General features: G+C 47.4%; 1 protein-coding gene across 5 annotated transcripts in view; it reads left to right on the forward strand.

Annotated features, from left to right (window-relative positions):
• FANCD2 (FA complementation group D2) overlaps positions 1 to 25,634 on the forward strand; it is a 2,923,540-nt gene that overhangs the window by 1,250,194 nt on the left and 1,647,712 nt on the right. For 3 of the 5 annotated variants that reach the window (XM_069644087.1, XM_069644091.1, XM_069644088.1), the window contains exons 23-24: positions 15,849 to 15,995; positions 16,109 to 16,129. In XM_069644087.1, the coding sequence (XP_069500188.1) occupies positions 15,849 to 15,995; positions 16,109 to 16,129 (168 nt within the window). The remainder of the gene's footprint in view (positions 1 to 15,848; positions 15,996 to 16,108; positions 16,130 to 25,634) is intronic. The other 2 variants (XM_069644090.1, XM_069644092.1) reach the window with 1 other exon arrangement.

Raw genomic sequence — 25,634 nt, forward strand, 5'->3', positions numbered from 1 at the left:
CTAAGATCGAGTGTACCACCTTGTCCCGTGCTGAAAACGTGGGGAAGGGAGGCCAAGGGCCTGAACATCCAGACATGTTTCTTGAACACTTAAGGTAAGGATTGGGAATACGTTTATTAGTATTGGCCCCTTTTATTTTGACAAGACACCACTAGGACTGCGTTTTTATTATTTGATGGTCGTAGCTTGCTCCCATCTGTAGATTTAGTGTTAGATAGGCATTTTTCAAACCCTTTTTTGAAGTTCAATAAACACGTTTGAACTGTGGTCACTTGTGTCTGTCTTATTGTTGACACCATGCCTTCCTTACACAGCCCTCTTTAACTCGATCCCAGTATCAACTGGGAATGCCCCCACATTTCTTCTATTTTGTAAATCTCTCAAAATGTTGCTTTTTCAACAGCACCTGACAGTGGAGTAATTCCAATGGACGCACAGAATGCACCTCACAGTACTAAGCTATTGTTTTTCTTTCTTTTAACAATGTATTTTATTGTTTTTTTACAACATACAATCGGGGTACATGTGTAAATATATTTTAGTATTGTGAGACAATCATAATAACATGGGGCAACACGTTCACTGATTTTCAAATATTGGGGAGATCCATTGACATCTTTGGAAGATAGGGAAGAGAGTAGGTGTTCACTGTTTCGTACACCATCGGGATGCTGGTGGTTGGCGCACTATCCCCGGGAATTGTTCTGCGTAGTCCATGAAGGGGGCCCAGGTGCTGTTAAATTTCGCCATGATTCCCAGTTGAGTGGCTGTTATTTTCTGTGCCACTGCTGTATCCCAGCATTTTGCCCACCACATGGTGATTGCCGGACCTTCAGGGTGCTTCCATAGCCGGGTTATTGTGATTTTAGCTGCGGTGAGGAAGTGGGTAATCAAGTCCACCATGTAACCATTGAGTGGGAACGTCCCCTCGCCTGTGTTGCCCAGTAGCACAGTCCCCGGATCTCATGGAATTGTCAGGCCTGTGATTGATTTAGAGAGTGGCTCAAGACCTCTTTCCAAAATAACCCTTATTTTGGGCATGACCATAACAGATGGAATGGCATTTATAACAAGTGTTTCAATGGAATAGTGAACCTGTTTCTGCTCATCCCCTCCAGCAAAGCGGGGAGTACCATGGGTTGCATTTGTTCAGTATTTCTGGGGTGACATACCACCTGTAGCATACTTCCATCTTTCCCTCTTTGTTTATAACGCATTTTGAGGTTTTGTGCGTGCGGGACCAGATATGCCCCCATTCTTCCATTTCTAATTCTCTTTCTAGATCTCTCCCATCTGAGCATATAGTTCTCCTTCTTGTTGGGGTCCCCCTTCTCTAAGAGCTTATATAGGGTTGATGTTGGTGTGAGTGCCAGCGGGTTCAGTTCTCTGCTCCCATGCGTTCTAATGTTGTGTTGTGACATCTAGGGCCGGAGTCGTGCATAGCGGAATCTTTCGGTTTCTGGGATTTGAAATTTAGTTTTGCTTTCTTCAAATGAGAGTGGTGCTCCATTAGTGTAGAAATCCTTGATTTGTCTTAAGCCCCCCTCGTGCCATTTGCTAAATGTCTCTTGATCGAGTCCGGGGGTGAATTCTGTGTTATTCCAGACTGGAGTGAGTGGCCCCAATGATCTCCTGTGTCCCTGATGGCTTGCTTCCTTTTTCCAGCATTGGACTTTGTTTCTAGTGGCCATGAGCGGGCCGGTTTCCGGAGCCCTGCCTGGTGGTGTGAGGTGTGGTAGGGTGGATCGGGTTGTGTGCACCAATGTTCTTACATTTGTTTCCATCTGGGTATATTGTTGTCTGCCTGCCATGCGAATGCATGTGATAGTTTGGCCGCCAGGCTAGATCTAAGAACGTGTGGAACCCCCAGACCTCCCATCGCTGCCCCTCTGAGCATAGCTCGTTTTGCAATTCTAGTTTTTTTTACTTGCCCCAGATGTAGTTCAAGACCTTTTTTTGCAGCTTTCGGAGCTCTCCTGGGTTTATAATGACTGGTAGCGCCAGGCATTGATATAGGAAATTCGAGACCATGTTAATTTTTAGTGCTGCGATTTTTCACAGCCATGAAGCCTCCTGTTTATGCCAGTATTCCATGTCCTTTAATAGGGTTCGGAATAGCAGGAGGATGTTGGCTCGGTATACCCTCTCTGTTCTGTTTGGTATGTTGACCCCTAGGTAAGCTATCCGTGATTTGGCTCATGGTATGGGGCTAATGTTTGTCAGTGTTTCTCTGCGCTCCCGGGTATTGTTTATTCCCACGGCCCTTGATTTCCCGTAATTGACTCTGAAGCCTGAGGCCTGCCCAAATGCTGAGATCTCCTGCCAGAGTGCTTCCAGGGAGTGCTCGATCTGTGTTAGGGAGAGGACATCATCGGCATATGTGGAGAACTTGTTCTGGCTTGCCCCCACTTGTAGCCCCTGTATGTGTGCGTTGTTTCGTATTCTGGTTTCAAATGGCTCCATTGAGAGAGCGAATATTAGAGGAGATAGGGGGCAGCCCTGACAAGTGCCTCAAGAGATATGGAGCTTAGGGGATCGGGTCTCAATGATTCTTAATGAATTGGAGGGATGTTGATAATTGGCAATGACCCATTTGGTAAATTTCTAGTCGAACCCAAAATGGGATAGTGTCTTCTGGATGTAACCCTAGTCCAGTAGATCAAATGCCTTGTAGGCGTCGAGAGAGATTATGGCCATTTCTATTATCATTCTAGAGGCGCTTTCAATCAGGTTTAGGGTGCGCCTAATGTTGTCATGGGTGGTTCGACCTGGAATGAAACATGTCTGGTCTGGGTGGATTAGGTCTGGGAGGGCTCTTGCAAGTCTGGTTGCAAAGATCTTGGAGAAGATCTTTGCATCGTTATTCATTAGTGTGATGGGCCGGTACGATGCACAGTCCTATGGGTCTTCATTTGGTTTGGGGATGAGTATAGTGATGGATTCCTCCATAGATGGTATGCTGGGCCTTTCAGCGGGATGGGAGTTCCTCCTCACAGGGCTCGATTCGGGCGCTGGAGCTGCCTAGCCCTGCCGGAATCCTTCATGCCTGTGGGATACTCGTGTGCTTCACCCTCCGACTATTTCGGTGAGAGATGTTCCGCTTCTTTGTGGTGCTTCTGTGATGCGGTTCTGATGGGCGACAGAGCAACGTTCAGACACGTCCTCTTCTCATCGCCGCCATTTTGGAATGGCTTTATGCTTCTTTTAATTGTTTTTCTGCGTATTCCTGAATTGTGTCGCCCACTTCAACGAGGATTTGCTAGACTCTTGCTTCCAGGCAGCTCACGTGAGTATTAGCTGGTGCCCCAGTCCCCCAGATCCTCAGTGGGTGCTCCCCGCAATGGCTCCACTCCTATACGGTAATTGTGTGGGGGGGATAGGCCTTGTTGTGCAGGGGCCAGGGCCCAGACTCCACATGTGTTCTTGTGCTGATGGCAGGTGCTCTTGCCTAGCCTGCTGGGCCACGGTGTTGAGGAGGCTCTGCAGGGGAAGGCAGTGCTTTTTCCGGTGGGCTGCTTACTGCTTCAGGGCCAGCAGCTGTTCACTTGTCGCTTAAATCATGTTCCTCCCTATGATTGATTCACCCTTTACACGGTATGTTGCTCATGTGGTCTGCATCAGAGGAGCTCCGATGCAACAGATCCATGGCTCTTGAAAGTGGGCGTGTCCTCCCATCTCATGGAGCGAAGCGCTACCACAGCATGTGCGAGGCCGATCTGGTGGAGGACACTGCATACGGCCGCTGTGGAGTAGTGCCAGAGGCTTCGCATGCCCGCATGTGTTCTTAGTCGGCCGGGGCTCTTATTACGCGAGCCCCGATCGCCATCTTGGAATTTTTTAGAGTTGCGACGCAACTTACTTCCGAAATTGATTCCTTTGGGATAAGGCGTGAGTGGGCTTTTCCGCTCCTGCTCGGTTGGCGCAGCACTTTCCTTCATCCTGATGGCTGTTTTCAGGCAAAACCGTACACGCTCTGCTGCATTAAGTCCTTCAGTCATCGGGTCTGGGTTGGGAGCTAGTGAGGAACTATACCTCGCACTACGGTTCCAAGCCATGCCCTGCGTACTGCGCTATTGTTAAAAGATATCAGCCCAAATGCTGGCCACCCGAACCTTATATAGGACTCCGCTGCTCTCATGCTAGGTCCATGCTTTAAAAACATTAAAAAAAAATATCTTCCAGATCCGCACTGTTAGCCAGTTTATAAAAAAAAACAAGGTTCACTTCTTTTTGTCTGGTCATAATGTTTCATCTTCTTAGCCTTGAGTAGTCCTCTGACTTGGTCTGCCAGTTTGTTGTGTCCTTCGTTCAGCCCCTTGTGGGGTAACTGGTATTTCAACCTTAGATAGGCTACGGCCTGCTGATCCTCGCTTTGTGGCTTGTTTCCCTCAACTGTTCCTGGGTTACATGTATGGTCAGCCCTGCGCGAGTACGGGCCAGTTAAGCCCTGCTCATTAACTTGCTTTGCCTAACCCCTCCTGTGGTATTCTTAAGCTCAGCTCTGCCTGGGTTAGGGAGCTGCTCAGCCCTGCTCGGTTGTTTGCTTCGGCTAACCCCACCTGTAACATGTCAACTGTATCACCGGTGGGGGCGATGGACTTACTTGCATTGCTTCAGCGCTTCCTTCAATCTGCTCCCCTCTTCGTCCTTGTAACTCCCTGGAGACTTGGGCCACATGGCTCTGCCACAGTTGCAGTACCACACGGCCCACCTTCCCGAGGTCATGCCAACGCTGGCTTCTCTCTACTTCCAGTGGTCAGGAGCTTGGCTTAAACTGCAGAGCTCAGTCGACCATCCTTGAATGTCCCCGCTGTGATGCTGGAAATGCATCAGAGGGACAGGGCCTCTGTATCCTTGTCCTTTACTGTTTTTATCGTGTGTTCTGTCGTGTTTTCCGCACAGGAGTTCATGTTGGACTCCTGGCGGTGCAGCTCTTTTTTGGTTTGGTGAACAGACCCGTGGGATACCCTTATGGCACCCATGGGTAGGGGTACAACCCTATGCCCTTAGTGTATGTTTTGGGCACCTGTGTGTGACCCACAGAGCAGGGTACAGGCTGGTGGCAGCTCTGTGCTGAAATGACTGGTGCCCTGAGCGTCCTCCATTTTGGGATTACCAGGCCCTGTTATTGGAATCAATAGATTCCTGATGGAGACAAAATGGCCCCCATGGCCTCTTGCCTTCCATCACCTGTTACCTTGATCTTCCCGAAGTCCCGGGAAGCCCTGCCTCTGTCCCTTCCTCCTAACTGGCTGTTGGGTGGAAGTTCCGTATATGGTAGTGTGGGGAAGTGCCAACTAGACTGGCTGGAGCCTTCTCAACGACCGAATGTTGTGTGTATGCCTGTGGGTGGGACCTGGGTGAATGGAGTGTGTGACGAATAGGCATTCTATGTTGTGGATGTCTAGTACCTGGTGTTTGGCACAAGGGTTGAGACAGCCCTGCCCGAAACCGGTATGAATGCAGCTCGCAGTGTTGAATGGCTCAGTACTTGTCCCAATACACATAACTTATTGTGAGTGTCCGGAGAGAAGTGAATGGCCTGAATACCTTGTGTGCCTGATTGGCTGCCTGCCTGCATGAAGGCCCGTAGTCGTGATTGGATGCTTGAGTATGACCCAGCGGAATGAATGGGAGATCAACAGTATATCTGGGGACCTCTCACTGCTAGGAATCGTGTTCGGAAGCTGAAGTCCACTATGACGAGTAACTGGAGTAACTGAAGCTTAACCTTGAGCCCTGCTGGACGAGAAGAATTGCTGTTGCTCTCCTTCGCAATCTGAAAGCTGCTGTGCTTCAAGGACTGACCCAGAGAGGACCTGGTAAGGCGCCCTCTTCCCGAGCTACGAGGGACCATTGTGCACAGCTGATTTTTGCCTAAGCTCCCTGGTAGACAGACCTTCGACAGGCTGCCGGCCCGATATGGGGATTGCTGCGGAACTCCAAGGAGAAGTGCCCGGACTGTTGTCCACCACTGTCGCCGACCGCCGTCGCCGACTGGAGCCGCAGTGCTCCCGTTGCCTAAGAACTTCATTGATCCAAGGACGCTCTCGTCCGCATCGTCGCCGCTGTATCCTGCCGGAGAAGGCCAGACCGTCGACGCGCCGAGAAGCATCCACCGGTGGGTTTCCCGCCACCCAAAGACCACAGAGACGCCGCCGACTCGACGCCCTTGCTGGGCCACTGTTCTTCAACTGTTTGCGTCCAGAACTATTGACACTGAGGTGGCCCACACGCCTCTTCCTTGCAGGACGTTTACGCTTCCCCGTCAACAAGCACCGCTAGGAACGACGCGGCCACTTCATCGTCGTAGCTCGACCTCTTCTCCATTGGACGTTCGACGACCCGTGACTCCTGCCATTAAAGGGAGGGCACTCAAGAAGGGTTGTCGATTTCCCCGACGCGGAACGCTACAACGGCAGGTACTTTGGGGTTGCAGAACTATTGGAAAGTCTAGTGTGAACAATATATGGACTGGGCTTGTATCTTACTTCTACAGGTTGCCCAGGTGTGGGGGATCTCCACACGGAGCTGTGTTTAACTGTAGTTGCCAGTACTCTGCCTATTGCTCAACCATCTTGGTTTCCTTTCTCTCTCTACTGCTGGTTTCCTCTTTATTTTTATCTGTGTGTCATTCTGACGGTATGCACTTTAATGAGATCTAATAACGTTAGTGTGCCACTCTAGAATTGTATATATTTGCCATTGTTGTTTTCCGGAGTGCAAAGTGAGTTATCGTCATTGTGTATATGATTTTGAATATTAATTATATAAAGACTGTGTTTTAACCGATAGTGTGTGGACATTCCTTCGTGGGTGCTCAGGGACTACACTGTACTTAAGAACCAGCTTGCATCACCTCTTGAGAAGCTAGGCCTTGATTGCTCGACCACGATATCAATAATAGAGAATCTTGGCAGGGGTCCTCTGTGCCTCTCCTCTACCATATAGAGAGCGGAAGTACAGACCCCCCCTCCGGTCTTTACACCCGCCACCGGGGATCTGTGTTTGTGCAGTTTTGTGTTCCCAGATTCAAACTTCCCGGGTTGGGCTGGCTTCACGCTGGCTGCTCTCCCTTTTACTTAGTCCTTTCTTGCTTTTTATTTCCTGTAACTGGATCCTCCCTAGCATAAAGTCAAAGTCCTTCTCTACTGTTGTTGAACCAATCTTTATGCCTCATTGGGACCGACTCTTCTCGGTACCATGGTAAGGAAGCCTAGTATTATTCTGCAGGTTTCTTTGGCTCTTCTTTGTCTCGGTTATTTTTCTTTGTGGATCAAAGCCTGGATGAAGCCTGCTTCTTATCGTTAGCCTTGTGTGGGCTATGGGCCTGTTCAGCCATGCTCGGTAGTTTACTTCGCTTAACCCCTCCTGACATATTTTCATGCACAGCCCTGCGTGGGCTACGGGCCTGGTCCGCCCTGTTAGGTAGCTTGCTTCGCTCAACCCCTTCTGGGGTATTCTTATTCATAGACCAGTCTGGGCCTTGCTGTGGCCTTGACACCCAACCTCATTACAATGTTGCGTATCTCTCTTCCAGCTACGATGTGTCTCTGTGGCTCTGGCGTCTCTGTTGAGTGACCCAAAGCCTGCTTCTGGCCGAACAGGCTGTTGCCGTCTCTTCGGTGGGATGTCAACCTGCTGCTCCTGACGGGACCTGAGTTCCTTCTCCTGCGGCGGTACCTGGCTCTCCGGTTTCTCCACCCCTCCCCTGGACTCTCCGCTGACCACGTTAACGACAAGGGGCTCCCACCTTTGCACAGTTGTGCAGGCCAGCGCTTTTTGCTCCCTTGAAGGCAAGTGAAGAAACCACCTGGCCTTCATCAGAAGGTAGTAACAAGTACAGTTCTGAAACCAAATATTCCACGTTCAAAGGGCCCTTATTAAGGTACATTTCTATTCTTGTGTGAAATTCCAACTCCTTATGACTCCCCCAGCACTTTTTGATGGACACCTGGATTTTTTTGTCTAATTCTTCTGGGTGAGTGGAAACTTTTTCCATACTCACCCCTTCTTTTACTGTGATCTAGGGAACCTTTTTTGGCCCCTTTTGGGGATTTCTTTTTGGAGTTGTAATTTCCTCCAAATTTTAGGCATCTACATTTTAATGAAGACACACACGGCACCCTCTGTGCAGTATTGCCAGGAGCTCATAGCTTCTCCTTCATTGTTTCTTTTCTTTCCCTGACTAACCTGCAGTGACCAGGGCAGAAGCACGGCACCCTCTGTGCAGTATTGCCAGGAGCTCATAGCTTCTCCTTCATTGTTTCTTTTCTTTCCCTGATTAACCTGCAGTGACCAGGGCGGAAGGATACGCTTTATCGTTTCTGTATATTTATCTTGCGAGATCAGCACACCCCACCTTATGTGGAGTGCTGAAGGGGATACAGTGGGACCCTTTTTTTTGCCTCTCCAGTAACATTTTGTTACTGTGACAAGCCCATCTGTTCAGGCTGGTGGCAGTGTACCTTTTACACAACTTTTTTTGTACTTTTATCGCAGGCTGTTGTCGCAGCTGTGGTAAGGCATAAAAGGCGCACCATTTACCCCAAAAAAATGTTAAGGCCTCAACAAGATGGCCTATCCTTTCTGATCCCTTCTTTAACCTTTCTGGGTGGGGAAGCTCCTTTTGCCCCTTTGTCTTTGACTGGCTTCTCAAGGAAATCCTGCAAAGGTTCCCCGAGTGCCTGGCAGGGACAGGAAGTGGAGGTGGTCAACAGAAACTCCCCTGCCTCTAACCCTGCAGTGTGCCTGGCTGAAACCAGTTCAGACTGGTAGGCTACCTGTCTCCATTGAGCAGCCACCTCCAAGTTGGAATGGTGCATGGGACATGATTGGTTAACTCCGCCGGTGTTCCTGGATAAATTCAGAGGTCTTGGAGCCAGGAATCCAGAGTCGACCACTGGAACAAGAAAGTGACGAAGAGTAGAACCGAGAAGGACGTCGCCAGCACTTCCAACAACTTCCAGAGCCTGTTGAGGCACAGTTTCTGTCTGAACCTCGTCACTCCAATCGACAGGGAAGAGCTGAAGAAAATGTCTTCCTCCCATAGACTGGTGGGCCTAATCAGTCTTGAGACGACCTACAATTTGCGCCCTCCCCAAAAGAGCTTTGACCCCCAGGGCCTGCAAATCCCCAATAATGTGGTCCTGTGCTTCATTTTATGCCTAGTCCCTGGAAGCGTGGTTTTGTCTGCAACAACTCGAGCCACCTCCAGAGAGTCCCCTCACCAGAGGCAAGGGCCGAGAAAACGGACTAGAATTGACCGCCGGGACAACCGTCAGTCCACTTCTCCGGTAGAAGGCACCAACTAGCAAACACTGTGAAGATCAGTTGCTGGGTATCCTCCTAAACAAGTGCTATCACCAGATCCACCAAAGTCCCCTTCTCCAAGTCACCAAGACGGAAGAACCAGAGACCGGCTTGTATCTTGCTACCCCTCAGGTCTTCTTAGAGTAACATTGAGGGGACAACCCTTTGTGCTCTCAGCGGTAAAACTGCCTGCCCTAGGACACTGGTTCTTGGGGCACCCATTCAGGGGGTCACTCTAACCCCTGTGAGTCAACTTGTAGCAACCGACTTTACATACCTGCAACTTTAGGGAATCCCTCCTGGACCCAAGTACTCTGAACACTGTGTCTTGCTTCCTCCACCTTTTCCTGGCCAACCTCCAGCCCCTGGTTACCCAGTGGCCCATCTGAAATTTGAGAGACTAAAACTAGAAAGGGTTGGACTGTTAAGACAGGATTCGTGGAAGTTATAAAAACTTATTAAGAGTTTGGAACCTTGCATATGTTTCCAGTTGGTTTACTATTTGATTTGTTACCCTAAAGCTATGTTTGCCATTTAAGTATTGCAAGTGATCCAGCACTGTATATATGTTTTACCTATGGTACTTACCTGAACTATAGTATTGTAAGTGTACCTTAGAGTATATAATAAAAGCCTATTTTTATATAACTTCTAAATGTGTGAGTGTTTTCCCGAACCAAGGTATGCTCTGGGGTCTTTTTACCTAATAGATCCCTCCTCCCTCCTTAGACTAAGCATGGCTGCTGGCCACAATACCATACTCTTGTGTAGTTCATGCTGATCCTAATATGTGTAACCCTATTCACTCTAGGTTGGCTTTCCTAAGTTCTGTCACTGACAGTAACTTTAGTAAAACGCCCTAACATCCCTGAATATGGTTACCTTGTTCATCATGTTACCAATAAACATTGAAAGGGTATTGTGTAGTGGGTTCACTTCCCTAATCCCAAAGGGGGGAGCAGGGACACATTCCTTGGGTTCTTCACAGTGAGCATGTCCTAAAAAATCATGGAGAGTTCACAGGGTTGAGAGACGATATAAGGTCAGTGTAGTAAGAGGAATTAGCAGATTCAGGAGCACTGTTGAGGGCAGGAGTGAGTCTTTGTAGACATTGAGGAGTATGAAGGAGCGATCCTTGTGTCTGCAGCCCAGGTGGAGACTCATGTTTGTCTTCAGCTGTCTGATTGCTGGAGCGATCCGATGTTGAGGGCAGTGGCAACAGAAGACCAATATTGAATTATTTTAATGCAAATTTGATGGAGCAGGCACGCGGAGGAGAGTGTGCTTTTAGGTAGGAGACGACTTGAAGCAGTGATGGATCAAGGATTTGGGATTCAGATTTATTGTGGTGAAGAGTACAGAAGAGGAGGATGTAGAAGGGGGTGAAGATAATTAAGTGAATTTGTGAATGGTCCGAGGGATAGGGTTCAGTGAAGAGCAGAGGAGTCGGCTGTGGAGGGTAGAAAGATTAGATCAAGGAGGTTACCATGGGTGTGCATGGGGAGGTGGCGAATACTGACCAGGGATTGGTACGTTAGGTCAGATTCGTGTTGTAGTTGGTGCGCCTTGGTAATGTTGGATAGGTTGAGGTCCCCCAGTAGGACCAAGGGAACATTGGCTGTGATGGTTTCATGTAGTGTCTCTAATTCAGAGAAGAAAATGTTAAGAGTATGAGGTAGACATTAGATGAGGAGAATGAGAGGGGTGGAAGCAGAAAGGTGAGCTAATGTCACAAGGGGGAAAATGTTCCAGAGGGGATATACTTGCGAATTACGGAGCCGACTCACCACCTTTTTGCTTTGGGTAAAGGGAATGGTTGAACTTAGCAAGTTCGGTATGGAGGGTGGCTGTAGTAATTGTCACAAGAGTAGATCCAAGACTCAGTGAATGCCATCACTGAGAGTTTGGGATATCGGGAATAAAAGTGGTCATTGAGGAAAGAAGTTTAGTTACAGATATAGTGTGCTTTCCATAGACCCGTAGAGAAGTCAGAGAGGTGGGGGGGGTTTAGGTGAAGCTAAATGAACAGGATAGATATGGATGATCTGGGAGGGGAAGATGGGGGCCAGAGAGTCAATTGTGGAGTATGTGGATGATGACGTATGGGTGAGTAACATGGGGGGGGAAGGAGGGAAGGCAGAGAACCTGTGTGAGGGGGGAGTAAGTGAAAACATTTAAGAGGTTAGGGGCATGGTGAGGACTGGTAAGGCTGAGGGGACACTAGGATAGGACTGAGAGAGGTGGTAGCCTAAGGTGTTCAGGGAATGGGTTGGTTGCAACCAATTGAATTCAAATTGAGTTGTTTGGAGGTGAACATGTAATGATTTAGCCAACCATGCAAATCACAGGGCAGCATGACGCCTGAGCCCATCTATGAAGTTGGGGGCAGAATTCATTCTTTAAGGCAGGAGTTGAAGTAAATGACATTAATCAGTTGATTTCTCCAAATGATACCCCATATTTACTGTATCCATTTACTGAAGCACTCCTATGCCATCTTTAAAACCCATTTTGGTAGAGGAGATTTCACAATTTACAAAAGGGGCTGTGTGTGAAACATGTTCACCCTAAGTATTTAGGCCAAGGAAATATTTCCATGTTGGAAGGAGGATGGGGCTCATAGGCCAATCATGGTTCCGAGGCTCCTCTGGAAGTTCCTCGGTAAGGACAGGTTTAAATGTATCACTCTGTCTCAGATTGTTCAGGATATAGAGATGAGGATTCACTGTCTTCCTTCACTCTTCAGGATACATTTCTTTCATGTGCTAATTCACCGCAAACATTGGCGGTGCCTGAGATTCATTGATAGTCAAACCCACTGTAATTTTCATGTGCTGCCTTTTTGGTTGATCTTAGCTCTTTAGATTTTCACAAAGGTGATGGTAATGGTGGCAGCTCACCTCTGCAGAGAGAAGGCATAATACATAACTAAACGATTAGCTCCTTCATGACAGATTTGACTACTCAGTGCCACAGCCTTGGAAAAAGATGTGTTGCCTTTTCCATTGTTTGGGCTTCTACCTGAACCTAAACAAATCTTGGTTATCACTACTCAAACAAATTCAGTTCACTAGTGTGGTCATGGACACAAACGTCAGCAAAGATGCAAGAGAGGATTCAAAGCATTTCAGAATCAGTGTGGCTGCTCTCGCAGTGCAAGCATACCAGCCAGAATCTTTTGTAGGTTTCTAGACCTAATGGCCGTTTGCATCTTCCTGGCTTCTTGAGCCAAACAAAAATCAGATTACACACAATACTTGAGCAACATGTAGCCATCTTCGAGTGAGTTCTGAGCTTTGCGTGGGTCTGCAATGATAATACCCCACCAACCTTCCTCATCTGCTACTATTTTTTATATCTGATTGCCTTTGTAATGTATCATTTAAAATACGGTTGTGGATTCACACTCTAGACCTTTCAGTGACCAGTCTCATGGAATTCCCGGAGAGGTCTTATATCAGTTTCCTCATGCTGAGGTCAATCGGGCAAGTGATTCCTAGTCTCGATGGACTTCTCTTCTTCCATGCACTGAACAAGGGTGGCAGAATACAGGTGTTTCAGCTGTGCAAATGTGCAATGCTACTCTGGGTTTGGGCATTTGATAGCAAACGGAGAGGCAGAACGTTAGAACTGATATTCTCAGTCGTCTGACGGTGGACCCACATGAGTGAGAATTTAGCAATATGCTTGCAGAACCAAATTTCTCCATAGATGTTCTTTTGCTAGCAAGTCTGCAGCGCATGAAGTCTATTTATCAGTTGTGACAAAGTGCCATTCTGGAGCTTAAGGGATTGGACTGGACTGTCCCTGGAACGGCAACTTCCTCCTGCTCTGTGATGACGTCCCTGTAGTATGTATACAGAGTATCTTACAGATACCTCAGACCATCCCCAGCCTCCCGTTTCTGCTCATCAGGACCCCAGAACAGAGTCAAATAGGCCAGAATAGGCAGAGGACAAACATAGGGGCTCATTACGAGTTCCGTGGTATTCTGCCGGTAAATCCGGCGGGATACCACGGAACTACTGTACTGTCTCTGCCGCCCGATATCCTGCTGTTACCGGTATATTACGGGCAACGCAGATGCCGGTAACTCCCCATTCCTTGTAGTCCTATAAGACTCCATGGAGTGGGGTTGGCCGGATCACCGGCACCGTTACGAACAATGCCAGTGATTCAGGCATTTATCTGCCGGTAGGGGCCTGATCTATCAGTAGTTCAGGCCTGCCGGTAGATCAGAGCCCCTACCAGGAGACTTGTAGTTTACCGGTCCGGAAAGGTGGCAGTATATGTTATTACTAGCACCTTTTTCCACACTGCCAAACTTGAGCCCAAAAGACTTGGTGACCCGCATAGCCAATTTCCCTGCAGGTTACAGTACACTCACCCAGAACACCAGGCTCATGGATGAGAATAGGCCTGTAAGTATGTTTGACCAGGTAGCCTCAGAAACAGGTGAGGTATTGGAAGTCAGGACGAGAGAAAATAAGGATAATGGAGAGAAGGTAAAGATTGAAGAATATGAAGGGGGAAGTGATAAGGAGATGGGGTACTGAAGGGTAGAGGCAGACAGAAAAGTAGCTGATTAAGACTCAGTGTCTTGGAGGTGCTCCTAAGTTGGTGGATGAGCATCCTTGAGCCTGAAAACCACAGGGACCGACACGATCTGAGGAGTTTGACGCCTGACCCATGTTAAGTCAATCCCAGGCACCAGACCAAAGGGGGTGGTGCCAGGTCTTTCTGGAGCAAAGGAAGAGTGTTATCCTGACAAAGCAGAATTGCGCCAGACTTAACACCCCAAAGGCTATGAGTGACTGTTCCTGCCAGGAAGGAAGAGTTCAAGGGATTTGAGGAAGGATTGAGGGCCAAAGTGCTAAAGGAAACAATACTATTTTGGTTTTGTTTGATAGCCCCACCACTTGAACTCAATTACTCCTATTTGTTTTTTTTCCTGTTTGTAAATAAAAACCCTAAACATATGTCTTGGCTTTGCCTAAACTGCCGATCCCTTTGTTCTGACGCTGAGTAGATGGCGTTCGCTCTCTGTTGCTTTCAGAAAAACATAGATCCCTTGGCTTGCCCTCTGATGGTTGTTCTGGTACAATTATGGCTGCCTAGAGACCCATTACACGTGGCAGGATCTCATTTTGTTATTCCTACATTTAATCGATTTCTGTAGGTTCTGGTGAACTCCTTTCTGCTGATCCCTAGCCTCTTTGTCGTGCTTCAGTAGGGCCTCAATTTGGTTCTTAACTTTCTGATGGAGGACCTTTTGGGGATTTAGAAGTAATGGTCACTGAGATTTCTAACAATTAAAGATTTTTTTCTGGTTGCACTTACATTGGCGAGTAGGATTTTCAAGCTTCTGGCATTGTCATTTTGACTTCTCTTTGTAATTTTCCATGGAGAAAGTTGCTTTGCATTACGTTACTCGTTCTTGCATTAGTTCCAATTTCAGAAAAAGATCAGCCACCTGGATTTCTCAGATGAAGGAGGGGGCTCCACAAGCTTGACCCTAAACAGGCTTTTAGTGCGTCTATGTGAATAGGACTAAAGATGTTCGACAAGATTACTGATTGCTTGTGTGGTTTCCTGTATTCTGACAGTGGAAGTCTGTTTGCAAACTGACCATCTCAGTATGGATAGTGCTTTGCATAAAAATATATTACACGGTTTCTAACAAAGAAGTGCCCTTTGCTCTATGAACTAATTCCAGTAGGGGTCTGGTGGCTGCATCAACGTTGTGCAGAGGGTTCCGTTGATGGAAATATGTCAGGGCGCTGTATGTACTGTTCAATAAAATAGAACAAATTACAGGCTAGCAGCATTGTACAAAATCTCATGAAACCTCATCAAATATCGGAAAATCTAAAATACGGAAAAACGAAATATGAACGTGAACAGATTTGTTCTTAAAGCTTTTCAAAAGGCAAGTAAAGAAGATAAATGGAGACATGGGCGGAATTCCGAGCTCATGAAGCAGCTGTAGAAAGGGACTGTCGCACAGAGAACTAGGAGGGGCATACCCTTAAATAGCACTGCCATGACGCTCTTTTGGGGACAGCATATGAGAGTTGGGCTCTCTATTCGTCAAAGCTCACCTCTGTGGGACAGATTCCTTGTTATATTTTCTCCTTCGTTTCTCTATATAGTGGGGGTCTTTGAAGAGATGGGGCATCTGTGGGAGGAAGGTATCCGTTAGACTTACCTTCTGAAATGTTCTTTCTAATTGATACATTCCTCCCACAGCTTCCTCATCTCGCCCTGCCCACTGCACTATTTCAAGAGTAACAAAGAGTTGTAATTTCCTCTCAAATGTTCATTGCAGAAGGCTACCAATCAATGATTATGTTTGGAAGAGATCAGAAATTTGGTTTACACATGTTTAAGCAATTGCAGGCAACCAATGATAAAGAACAGTGGCCGCTTGCAAACCCCATGCCTTCTGTTCTCCTTGTATCCACTTGTCCTAATGTTCTCTGCAGCAAGTACATTTTCCCCCATTAGTTGCTATAACGTTTTGTGTCGGTTTACAGTGATCATCTGTTTCCAGTCAAAGATTTGTTCAATTTGGATGCAGATGAGAGTCAAGGAGCTATTGTAATCAACCTACTGCCGCTGTTGTCACAGGAATTCCTCAGCCAAGGTCCCGACAGGAAGTCTCCTACTGACAAAGGACAAAAGTAATTATCATTTAAATGTTTGCCTGATTCATACATTTAAATAATCCTTTTTTGTATCATTGATATGCCATTTGCAATCATTCCTTTTGAATGCGTGAACTTTATTATTTCAGACTCTTCAACCCCCATCCAAGGTACCTGCCGCCTTCTTATTACCATGCCAGGAAATAAAGATGGAAGTAAACCACTTGGGGGCGTTGAAAGCGTCACACCTCATGCTCTTAATTTTCTACTTTCTAATCTTGTCAGGAGTTCTGCTCTTCAAGGTCATCCAACGCATGTGTGGTGTCCTCATTAAAGCCTGTGAAGCAGTCTCCTGAACCATGCTACACTGCTGAGCGTGTTTGAGGCCATCTGTTTGGTGATGAGATTTACAATCCTTTTTGTTGGCTGGAACTCTCCAATTTCCTTCAATGAAAATTGCACACACAGACAGCTCATGTGAAAGTACAAGTGTAGGACTAATGACACTTAAGTAGGCCATGAAGAATTGACTAAGCTTTTATATGAAGCAGTTAAATAAATTGGCCAAGCTGCTCACCTACTTTGGGACAGAAAGCAGACTAAGACTAAATAATCGACATTGGTTATTTAAAAAAAAAAACCTTATTGTTAGACGGAATCTTCTAGCAGACACAACAATAGTTGGTATGGCTCAATTATTCCTATGCATCCCTATTTTATTTTGAAATGTTACTGCTATCTTGTAGCAAACCCAGAAACTGCATCCTAAATTGATGATAATAAATGTGCAGCTGATAAAGTGAATGTACTCCAGCCAGTGCTTGTGGATGCTTAAGTTCCTTGCTCTTTTCTGCAGACCAGTGTAGCTTGCTTTCTTGTCTCTGAACTAGATTTTCACATCATAACTGCATTGGAATTATCTTGTTGCATCCTCTGAATGAGCCTATGTCACCTGCCTTAGGAGCAACCATCTGGTGTGTCTGTGCTGAAATTGCTCCAATGTCCCCATAGAGTGGGTGAGGGTACGGCTTTAGAAAGTGTGTGTGAAAAAGAAAGAACTTGCACATTTTATCAATGGGTACATGAGCAACTTTCTAAGGGCAAACATAAATTAGAGACACCCAGTACTAACCATAGTGATGTGGTCAAAAATACCATCATTACCTGTAAGAAGGGTCCAATTATATAGAACTACACAATAATCGCCCCATATAAATTTCATATTGCTTGATAATACAAACCCTAGAATTAGCGTACATATTTTCTGCGCCAGGAGGCATGGCTCAGCCTGACACTGATGCACACTCCACGCTGGACATGACGGCGGGTCAGTGTGTATATATAGCGGTGCCACGTCACGCTCCATGACCTCAGTTCCTTTTTTCTTAAAGCGATGCCATGCCTACTCAGTCTAAGGCTTCAAGCTTCAAGCCGTGTGCAGATTGAGGCTGGCAGATGTCGGTCCCAGATCTGCTCCGTATTTGTCTATATTGCTTGGGCGAGGACCATGACACCCAAGATTACGGATCAATGTAGTCCATGCCACTTAAGGCTTGCCGGGAAAGGGCAGCAAAGATCTTCACATTTGTCCACAAGGTGAAGGGTGAGGCTTCACAGTCTCAATCGGTGTCCAGTCAACGGATCTAAAACAAAAGGATCGAATACAAAAGGGTAGAGGACAATAGGACCAAAAGAAAAAAGGTTGAATGCCTTTTTTTTAAATGTATATTTTTTTTGGGTTTCCGTATAGGAAAGAAAAAGTGGTTTTTACACCAAAAACAGAGGTTCGGGGGGACACCCAATCCCCACCCCTAAAAAAACAAACAAATAAGAATAATTCGACCTTTTTGTTTTCAGTCCTTTTGACCTCGACCCTATTGCATTTCTATCCTTTTGATTCGATCCTTTGACCTATAACCGTCGCAATCGCATGGCGCAGAACGACACCCCCAGGAACTGGCAGCTCCATGCAAGGAAAAAGGAAAGAACCTGCCGCATTGGAAGAGGTTCTCACACTGACATTAGTCTTCCTCTTTGAAGAAGAGCCACCGCTCCAGGGAGTCTTCTAAGCATCCGGAATAGGTACCTTTTCCAACGCAATCCTTTTATCCGGAGCAATGGGAGAACTTCTGCATGAAGAGTTTGGACATCTTCGTCAAGGCGCTGGCGTCTGTTGCCCAAGCAGTGGTGCTGTCAACTTCGGCTACGGTGCCCAGGGTCCCACTGCGTCTGTCAACGGCAGGGTATCCTCTGGGGACCACTCCTGCATGCCTAAGGGCTCAGGGTTGGACCAGACCGAGACGGAGGTCTCTCGGTGTCAACAGGCCCCGCCTCCAGGAGCAGTGGCTTCGATGCCGGCACCAGTGCCATCATTGGTGCCGACTGGCATTGTGGACTCAAAGGGAATTTGTCCTTTTAGGGAGGATTTTCATTGCTTGTGCCAATTTCCCTGCACCTAATAGACCCCCAGCACTTTTGCTGGACTTCTGGGATTTTTTGCTTTTATCTCCTGAGTGAGTGGGACTTCTTTCCACTCACACATTCTTTTTGCTCTTCAGTGTAACCCTATTTTTCTGCTACTGTATTCTTTTTACTTTTAATGGAGTCATGCTTTCCTCCATGTATTTTTCTACAGGCATCTGTAATACATTGTTGCAGCACAGAGCACCGTATGTGCAGTATTGCTATCCCTTGGGCTTCCCTTCCAATTGGTATTACTTTTTCCTCAGAACTACTGTTCTCAAGGATAGTAGGATACTTTTTATCTTGCTTACCTCTCTTTTTGTGGGATCAGCACACTCCACCTTATGTGGCTTGCTGAGGGGCTACACTGTAACTTCTTTCCCACTGCTCCTGTAACTTTTTTAGTTATAGCAAACAGACAAAACCTAAATGGCTGGTGGCAGTGGATACCGTTTTACATTTTTTGTGTTCGTTGTTTAGGGGCTGTCTTCACAGCTGCAGTTTAAAAAAAAAAATTAATACATAATGCTAATACAATTAAGCCTTTGCATATATGTCATCACACTAGATGTAAAACATTAAATATCATAATTCATTGGTAAATAGCTGCAGTACAGCACTCCTGGGTGACCATATTCCCAAAATGGCCCAGTCTTTTTTTATCGCCATTTTCCGTTTGTGTTTTCCTTCTTGGCCCTTCTTCCATTCCAGGTGAGGGTGGGTCCTCTTTGTGTTTTGTCTTTGGCGAGATCCCTTTCTGAAGCCTGGCAAGGCCCCAGTGTGTTTGCTGAGGCAGGAAGTGAGGGGGAGTCCAAAACATCTCTGCCCTTTGTCTGAAGGTATGCCTGGCTGGAACCATTTTGAACTTGGCAGCTGGCTGTCCTGCAAAGACAACCAGATCAGGTGATTGACTGGCCATAGGACTGAATTAATTGGTTCTTGCATAAAAGGCAAGGCTTTTGGGACAGAAGTTTAAGACGACCACTGGAACTGAAGCTCTGCAGAAGATGATGACCAGAGACAACTACTGCTGTCCTGGCCCTGTTTTTGAATGAACAGGTTGGCTCAGTCGAGGACAACCTCCTCCTCTGGGCAGGTGGGTATAACCAGCCTCAAGACACTCTTGGTTTTGAGCTATCCCCTGACGTCTTGCGATCTTCCCGGGCTGCAGAATCCCAATACCCAGGGTACCTCTACCACCATAGAGTGCATCGTCTTGCCATTGATGAATCTCGCTGGAACTTCGTTGGCATCCGTGTGGACCTCTAGATGCACGAATCCCCTCCTTAGAGTCCCCTCGCCAGAGTGTAGGACAGAGAAAAGAAGATGATTCCAACCGGCAGTGATAGTTCGCTATTGGTGCTGAGAAAAAGGCGCTAAAACCACAAACCGATGCAGGAGTAAGAGACATTCTTTGCTGGCAAGTCCCTCTCTCGACTACTGATGCAGGAACCTATCCAGAGTCCTCCCTTCCATCACCACGACCAAGGATCAGGAGACCGGGTTTGCAGCCGTGCATCCAGAAGGCATCCAGCTGCATCATCATCTTCACAATCAAGGTGCTGTGGGTCTGTTAGTAATCTTACCTGAAACCATTTGTGTCGCTCCTTTGCTTTTGGAGCACAGTTTCTACTGTTTGGGTGTTCACCCCTTTGCAGTCGCCCTGGCCTCACAGCTTTTGCCCTACAGGAAGGCTTCGCCTAAGCTCCTGTGGTTTTACCAAGAACTACCACCTTGTTACATACCTGTGCTAAAGGTTTGCATCAAAACTAATGCTCTCCAGTAGACTTTGGTATTGCTGGTTACCTTACAGTAAATCTCCTGACGCTCTTGGCTTTGGTGTTGCTCGTTTCCCTCCAAACATGAACTGAAGAACTACTTTCTTGTTAGGGAAAATACTGCCTAAACCTTTTTAAGAGTTTCTACAAGTATTGCTTACGAGTGATTGCTGCTGTTTACCTTCTAGAACGTACATATGCTTGAATAGTGCAGAGTTAATTTAAAATGAGTACTTTTCCTGACCTGAACTAAAGTCTCTCCGTGTGTGGATAAGAAACACATGTAACAATTTACTCACCTGCTTATTTTTTCCTGATTATTCTAAATGTGCGTTTGATGTTGTTAGTTGATACAATATTCCTCTGTTTAACAACTGTCTTGTGTCTATATATAAAATAAAAACAATTATTGATATAACTAAGTGTTTCTTTCAATCTATGTATGTTCTGGGTTCTTTGTACTGATTTACAGCCCATGTTCCTCCACCTAAGATAAGCCTGGCTACTCTCCCACTCTACCAACCTTGGTAGTACAGGCCTATATTAGAATTTGGGTCTGTAAAACCAAGTTATTAGTTTTATAGATTCCAATACCAATTGGACTGTAGAAAAACATACCTAACACGTCCCACTCTCTGGAGACGCATTCATGTTAAGGATGTAAAACATCTATGTTGAGAAGGGTGACCAGGTCCCCTTTGGTCTGGAACCTATGGGTTCAAGGGAGGTGAGGATTTTTCTAGAAGGATTCTACAGGGAAGATGAGGATGTGCTGGGCCTGGCAGAAGGCCTGCAGGGACCCAGTGGCCTCGGCACTGCTCCAGAGATGGGAATTTTGTCAGTTCCCAACCCAGGAAAGCCTCAAGCTACCTCCAGCAGTGCATGGCTAAGGGGGCCAGTGCTCAAGGCCTATCTGCTCTGTTCAGGTCCAAGGTTCAATATGAACTTTGCAATATTGGGAATATGCCCCCTAAAAAGAGACGCTTCTGCCCTTCAATGTGGCAGTCGATGCCCCTGTATTGGAGGTATGAGAGAAACCTGGCTCTATTCCGGCAGTGTACAGGGGTCTGGCAAGGCAGCACCCCCCTGCTCTGTCGGATCTGGCTTTTCTTTTCTCCCATGCTTCGACAGAAAACTTGGTGGTTCATGCCGTGACAGGTAGCCTGAAAACCTCTACATTTTCTGTCTCTTTTTCCAGACAAGAAGAGTAAGAGGTTGCATCAGGCAGTATTGCACTGCGGCCTGTGTCTGCTTGTTGAGCCATGGCGAAGTTCTCCTTTTGCCTTTGGATGGCAGTGGCCAATGCGACTGAGTGCGCCCCAGAGGGAGAGATGAGGGACGGTTTCCTGTCCTTGGTCTCTAATGGCAAAGAGGTTGCACGCCAGATGCTGCAGTCAGGACTGGATACGGCGGATGGTGTGTGCAGGTCCATGGCCACTAGCACAGTGGTCAGGTGCCACTAGTGGCTAAGGTCATCAGGGACTGCAACGACATCCAGACCAGTCTGTTGGACATGCCTTTCAACAGCCAGAAACTTTTTGAAGCCAAGGTAATCTGAGGCAACTGCTAAATTGTTGGGGCTAGCCGTGCAGCAGCCTTCTGCATAGCCGTCTTTTGGGACAGGGTTTTTTGCTCCTCCCACCCTTTGCCCCTCACCTCCCTTTGCCCCGTAGGGCCATGGTCAGTCTGCTCCAGGAAGAGGGCTAGGCACGTGCTTCCTGAGAGGCAGAGGAAGCACTTCCTAGTGGCGGGGGGTGGCACCTGGGTGCCAAACCTCAGTGACTGGTTTTGCCACTCATCACCGGGGGGAGGGGAGGCTTTCCTTGTTCAACCCGGAATGGTGCTTGGGTCTTACAAGTCATCCGACAGGGATATTGCCTGCCATTCCTTCAGGTCCCCCTGGGCCAAGACTCTTTGCCACCCCTTTGTCTTTGGACCCCATCCTCCTGGAGGAGGGCCATCAGCTTCTGTCGAAAAGCACAATCAAGCTAGTTTTGCACCCAGAATGAGGGAAGGGGTGGTCCTCCCACCTATTTTCTTGTGCCAAGAAGGATGGAGACTTGCTCCCCAGTCTGAATCTGCAGCTGCTTTACTTATTCCTATGCAAGGACAAGGGACAGATGGTTACTCTTTTGCCAGATTCTGCAAACCCTCGATCTGCAGGACTGGTTAGTTTCCCTGAACCTTCAGGATGCCTACTTCCATGTGCCAATTAATCAAAAGCACAGGAAGTACCTAAGGTTTATGGTGGGTCAACACCATTACCACTTCAAGGTCCAGCTGTTTGGTCTTTCCTCGGCCCACAGGATTTCACCAAGTTGCTGGCAGTGGTAGCGGCTCCTCTCAGGAGGGAGGGCATTTATATCCTTCCCTTCATGGACTACTGGCTCGACCGGGCATGCTACCCAGATCTAGTGTCAGAGCATCAAATCCGCACATGGACTATATTGCACAGCCTGGGCTTTTCCCTGTACTTCAAAAAGTCTCCGGTTTCCCTATCCCAGTCTTTCCGGTTCATCAGGGCTTTCGTGGTCACTTACCTGGGCAGGGCTTTCACGCCTGAGGACTGAGTGGCAATCATTTTTCAGATGGTCAATGGGCCTCATTACAAGGTTGCCGGTCCGGAAACAACGGTGCTGGTAAGCTTGCTGGCACTGTTGTTTCCGGACCGGCAAACTACAAGTTCTGTGAGCGGGTGCCGACCTTGACGGATGCACCGGATCGCAGGTGCCGACCTTGACGGATGCACCGACACCATTCATGAATGGTCCCGGTGCATCCGTCCTCACCATTCCCATTGAGTCCAATGGGACTCGAATGGGAATAGGGAGTAGTTTTTCTGGCGCCCAGCAATAGGGAATTACCTGGACCACCGGGGCTGTAATGCCCCAGTAAGTCCCCATTGCCGGGCGCCCAAAAAAAAATTACCCCGGCGGCAGCCGTGCCATTTTTACCAGCATGGCTACCGCCAGACTCATCATGAGGCCCAATGTGTTTCAATTCCAACAACAAGTTCTGGCCTTGACTTTCCAGCACCTTCTAGGCTTAATGGTGTTGTGCATCTCAGCAGTTCCTGAGGCGAGGCTGCACATAAGATCGCTTCAATGGCTTCTCTGTTGCCAATGGTCGCAGTTTCAGGGCCACAAGTCAGACATTTTACAGCATCTCTTTACAGCATCTTGAAAAAAGGTGGCTCAGGATCTCACGAGGTGGGGCGTGCGAGACAACATGCTGAGAGGCATGTTACTTTGCCAACCTTGCCCCCAGGTGCCCCTGGTCACAGATGTATCTCTGACTGGTTGGGGTGCCCACCTGTCAGACTTCACGACTAGCAGACTGTGATCTCCCGCGGAGTCTTGGGAACACATTAGCATGCTGGAGTTGAGGGCGATCAGGCTGGCCCTAGTTGCTGTCCTCCCCTCTTTGAAACGCAAGATTGTACTTCTACTGATGGACATACTGGCAGTGGCCATGCATTACCCCAGCAAATGAGGTGATGTTGGCAGTCGAGTGGACTTTTGACTTCCTTTATGCGTTCCCGCCGATTCATGTCATTCTGCTGGTTCTGAGGAGGTTGCGCCTGTTCAGAACCATGATGATCCTGATCACTCTGGACTGGGCCCAGAGAACGTGGTATCCAGAGTTCCTGGACATGTCCATCTGCCATCCCTGGCGCCTTTCGAGAAGTCAACTTGCTCTTCGAGTCGGAGGTGGCGGGTCCTCCACCCGAACCTCAGCAATCTGAATCTTCATGCGTGGCTACTGAGAAGCTGAGGTACATGGAGTGGGACTTGTCAGACAACATCCTCGATGTGCCCCTTTTAGGTCGGAAGCCCCTACAAAATCCATTTATGCCTGCAGGTGGCATACATTTTCGGTTTGGTGCTGGGAGAAGGACCTGGATCCTTAAGCTTGTCCTCTATCGCTTGTGTTAGATTTTCTGCTTTTACCCAAGCAGGCGTGCAGATTGGTACTATAAAGGGTAACATCGCCGCCATTTCGGTGTACAAGAGTTGCCAGGAACAGTATACATTTTTCACAGTCCACACTGTTATGCAGTTCTTGCAGGGTTTGTGTAACCAGTTTCCTCTCTGCCAGTTTGTGGTTCCGGCGTGGGATTTCAATTTAGTTTGAAAAAATGTTTATGGGCGCTCTGTTTGAGCCACTTAAATCCTGTTCTATTAGCTTACTGAACCGTAAGGTGATTTTCCTGGTGGCTATCTCTTCTGCGAGACTGGTGAGTGAGCTCCAGGCGTTGTCTGTTTTACCTGCCTATTTGTTTTTTTCCAAAGAGAAGGTGACGTTGACTGTGAGAGCCTCCTTTCTGCCGAAGGTGATCTCAGATTTCCATCTCTCTCAGAAGATCCATTTTCCTGTGTGTTGTGTAATAGTCTTGGTAATGGGAGAGAGAAGCCAGTGGAATGCCATCATAGAACACCATGTCTAGGTTCTTTAAAGGAATGTGCTGGAAGGCAGTTGGAGAAGAGAGCTGTGAGAGGAGGTTGGGGGTCTTTACTTTAGCATGTATCTTCATAATAAATCTTAAGTAAATCACACTTAGTATTGCGGCTCGTCTTTACATTGGCGACGAGGAGCTGAAGAGGATCCACCAAGACCCCCGACTGAAGGATTGGGCCGACCTTCCGATAGTAAAAAAGTGCCCGGAGGCAGACTGTGGACCCTGATAAGCATTTGGACAAAGTATGAAGACCTATGGTGAGCGCATGCAATAAGGCAGAACTCGCTCCAGAGGAACTGCATCCGTGGAGGAGGGTGTCATTAGGAGGCTGTCACACTACTGACAGGGCACTGGATGAAGTCGAGGAAGGTACGATAACATTATTTTGTGCTTTTTACTTATTTGGAAGAAGTCTGTGAAACTTTAAAAGCGCGCTTTGAATGTATCAACTTTTAAAACGTTGTATTGCATCGAGGAGGCTGCACGTTCTGTCAACTCTCCGCGAATGCGGAAAGTAAGTGTTGCCATTCAGGGCATTGCTTGGATATCATAGCAACGCCGTCCTGTTTCTACGTACGTCTGCATGCATAATCAGCTCTCTGGAAAGCGCAAAGCAAGCAGTCCCGTTGGGGGCATTGTTTGATGTTGCAACGTCATGTTGAACTACATGCGTTCGTAGGTTTTTTCCCGATCTAAGATGCATTGCGCAACGTCTCATCAGGAAGGAGCAAAGACATTGATTGCCGGTAGAGGAAACCCACTGCTTACGTTCTCAACCACCACAGCGTGTGTGCCCTGGGCCCAGTTGGGGAGGCACACACGTCCTGGATAAAGTGTTTTTTTTATGCATGCCTGCTTAACTGCTGTGCGTTTGGATAAGCAGGAAGTTATTGAAGGTACCTGCTTGATTTAATAATTACCTTGTGACATTATATACTGTGGTAAAGAAAACGCCTCTCAAGTATAGTGGTTGCA

This window comes from Ambystoma mexicanum, chromosome 2p (genome assembly GCF_040938575.1).
Source record: "Ambystoma mexicanum isolate Mex_15411 chromosome 2p, UKY_AmexF1_1, whole genome shotgun sequence".
NCBI lineage: Eukaryota > Metazoa > Chordata > Amphibia > Caudata > Ambystomatidae > Ambystoma > Ambystoma mexicanum.